The sequence below is a fragment of the Arachis ipaensis genome, chromosome B10, assembly GCF_000816755.2.
Source record: "Arachis ipaensis cultivar K30076 chromosome B10, Araip1.1, whole genome shotgun sequence".
Classification (NCBI taxonomy): Eukaryota; Viridiplantae; Streptophyta; class Magnoliopsida; order Fabales; family Fabaceae; genus Arachis; species Arachis ipaensis.
Window position 1 is genome coordinate 126,404,227 of NC_029794.2, and position 3,457 is coordinate 126,407,683.

The 3,457-nt window shown below is 26.8% G+C and overlaps 1 protein-coding gene across 1 annotated transcript in view; it reads left to right on the forward strand.

Moving 5' to 3' along the window:
• LOC107621585 (transcription factor MYB30-like) overlaps window positions 1-984 on the forward strand; it is a 3,585-nt gene extending 2,601 nt beyond the window's left edge. The window contains exon 3 of the mRNA XM_016323619.2: window positions 173-984. Within this exon, the coding sequence (XP_016179105.1) occupies window positions 173-824 (652 nt within the window). The 3' untranslated portion in view covers window positions 825-984. The remainder of the gene's footprint in view (window positions 1-172) is intronic.

Below are 3,457 nucleotides of genomic sequence, written 5' to 3' on the forward strand. Positions count from 1 at the left end.
AAGCAATGAATTCTTTTTTCACCTATAAGTGAATATGATGTGAAGAAAAAAGAATTATTTTTGAAAGAATTTGCCTAAATAATATTTGGGAAGATCTGTATATTATTAGGAGACTAAATAATTTGTGATGATATGTGAATTTCTTCACATGCTAATTAAAATTACGGTGCAGATGGGCTGCAATAGCTTCCTACCTTCCACAAAGAACAGACAATGACATAAAAAATTATTGGAACACCTATCTGAAAAAAAGGCTCAGCAAGAAATTGGAAGAAGAAAAAAAAGATGGGTCTTGTTTGGCAAATAACAATAATGATTTTTCATCTCAGAAGGTTGTTATGCCACGTGGACAGTGGGAAAGAAGGCTCCAAACAGATATCAACATGGCAAAGAAAGCACTCACTCATGCACTCTCACCACAAAACAATAATAATAATAATATTAATATTGAATCCTTATCTTGTTCTTCTTCTTCCAATTCCAATTCTAATTCTTGTTCATCCAATAATAATAATAAAGCAACACAATCTTTAAGCTATGCTTCAAATGCTGATAACATAGCTCGGTTGCTCAAAGGGTGGATGAAGAAGAATAATAATAATGACACTGCTTCTAGCAAGGAGGGCATTTTCGGAACAAAAGTTTTTGGTAGTGAGGAGTGTTTGGAGTCTTCAAATAATACTAATTCATCATTAGAGTTTTCTCAATCAATTTATTCCCAACAAGAAGAGAGCAAGACTGAAGAAATTGGTGAAGTTTTGATGCCTTTCCATTTGCTTGAGAAATGGCTTCTAGATGAGACTAATATTGAGAAATTTATTTAACTATCTTCATCATGCATGCATGTCACTGTTTTTTAATCAAGATTTTTTTTTTCTGTTGTTTTCTTTTTTCTTTTTGGGCCTACATTGGAAGTGTGTATAAATATTTCTATATTAATCAATATATATCATGGATACCGTCTTAGATGCTTCACTATAAAAATTTGTTTAATTCTTTATCCCATAATATTATTGTGGATTAATTATGACAATTAAGTACGCAACAGTGTTATCATCATGTGCAAAAAACACCAAAGCATATATATCACTATTATTAGAAGAGATATGACATAATACTATCATAATCTTTATATAACCAAAATTAAATTTCTAGCAGAGTTCAATCTTTAATTATATGGTTCTCATTCTTCAACCCGGTTTCAATTAATTCTATGAACTTAATAGCTATAAATGCTCCTGTTCTGAGGCCATTTTTTATAGTTTATAAGTTGGCTGTGTGCACAAGTAACATCTAACATTCATGTATACAGTTATGACACAAGAAAAAACCCTCTCTAGTTTTCAAATTGTTAATACCTATATTTGTTTAGCAGATAAATTCCAAGGCTAACTTTTTTAAATATTGTGTTCAGATAAGTGAATCACTTAAATATTGAGTAATATTATAAAAATGCTAGTAAATAGCGGCGGACATGTAATGGCGGTTTTTGAAAATCACGGGGGCATTTTGCAAAATTATACCTAGCTTTATTATATATGTTGTGAATCAAAACTCTCAAATTCTATTTATATTTAGTTATTAATTTTTATTAATTTTTTAATATTTAATTAAAATAAAAAAATTTATTTTATTTTTATTAATACTTAGACAGATAAATAATGCACAAAATAGCTCATTAAAAAATTTCCTAAATAGAGATAATATCATAATACACACTCTAACCTACTTAACATATAGATCATATTTCGCACTTAGGTTGTAGACCTACATAGATATAGATCATGTTTGGTTTGAGAAGATATTTTTCCTTTATTTTTAAAATTTTCTGATAAAAAACAAAAAGAAAAATAATATTATATTTTGTGTTTTCATTTGTTATTTCATTTTTTTTAGAAAACTTTTCAAAATGGAAAATTATAAAAATGGAAACACAACCTAAATAAACTTTAGCGAAAAAAAAAAAAAAATAAATAGTAAAAATAATAAAATATTATTTTTATTTTATTTTATTTTTATTTTCCCCCCCTTTTTTAAATAAAATTTCAAGAACAAAAAACATTAAAAAGTAATAACAAAATATATATAAAAATAAAAACCGAACAAATTAAACTCACTTTTTAAATTGCCAACTACAACTATAATTGTAGTTGTAATATGCCATTATGATTACTATCACGTTATTTAATGAAATTATATTTTGACTTTAATATAAATGAATTAGGATGAAAATAAATCGTAATAATAGCTATCGCTTCGGAAATGGTGCAATGACCACAAAATATTGAAGTTTTTAATTTTTGTTTGTTCTAGTTGCCAATGGGAGACAGAATCATGTGGCTCGTAAGCTTGACTTCTGAGCCCCCCCAACTGGTTATGCATGTGGACACATATACTGCTTAGCACCTTGTATTGTCAACCACGTAACTATGCTAATAACATGATAAAGACATGCATGTACATAAATACAACATTATTCATATTTTTTTTTATAGATAGAATATAATAATGCCGTTCAGTACAAGATTTAAAATTATTACTAACTGTTAATAATTACGCCAAAGTTAATTAATAATCATAAAAAAAATTCCATGTGCAAATATATTTCCCGAGTTAGGCGGCAAGCCAGACTTATTGACATGTGATATGTGATGATATTTAGATGTGTTTATATGTATTCAATTTTTTTTATTAAAATATAATTAGACACAACAAATATACATATCAAACGAACATCGATAAATATTATATCTAAAATATATGAACATACGGATACTAATTATAACTAATTACTAATTAGTAGTTGAATTGTAGGCACTCGACAGTGCTAATCAGTCATGCAGTAACATAGAAACTAAGAATATATATAGGGAGAAAACAGGGTTGAAATAAAACCAGCTTAAATTAATTGGTTGTTTTTATAATTAGTTTTAGACTCAAATTGGAGTGTAATTTATTTGTAACGCTAGCAAACAATAATCTGAAAAAATAGGTTTTCATGAATTGGACAATTTTTAATTTTAAATATTATCCACTCTCGCACACTACACTCATACACACAATATAAGTTTTATCATATCTTGCTACAATTGGAAATCGAATTTAAAATATGGTTATATGACAGTCTTCAATCCTAAATATTACCCACTCACCTACACTACACTCACACATAATATAGATTTGGTGAATTTTATGATATAAAAAAAAAAAGATTCTTTTACATGTATACGTTTATATTGTCAAAAAGATAGTGTGAGAAGTATTTAGAAAGAGAATAATTGAAGAAACAAAATTTGATATGTTACAAGTAAAATATAGTGTATTTTGTCTTATGTAACATGTAAATAATGTATTGATTAAATAGGTTAATTATATTTATGTTAATTAATTATTAAAGATAATATTGGACCTTGTATGATTTTTTTATTTTTAGACTTTTTGAATGTATCTCTCTTTC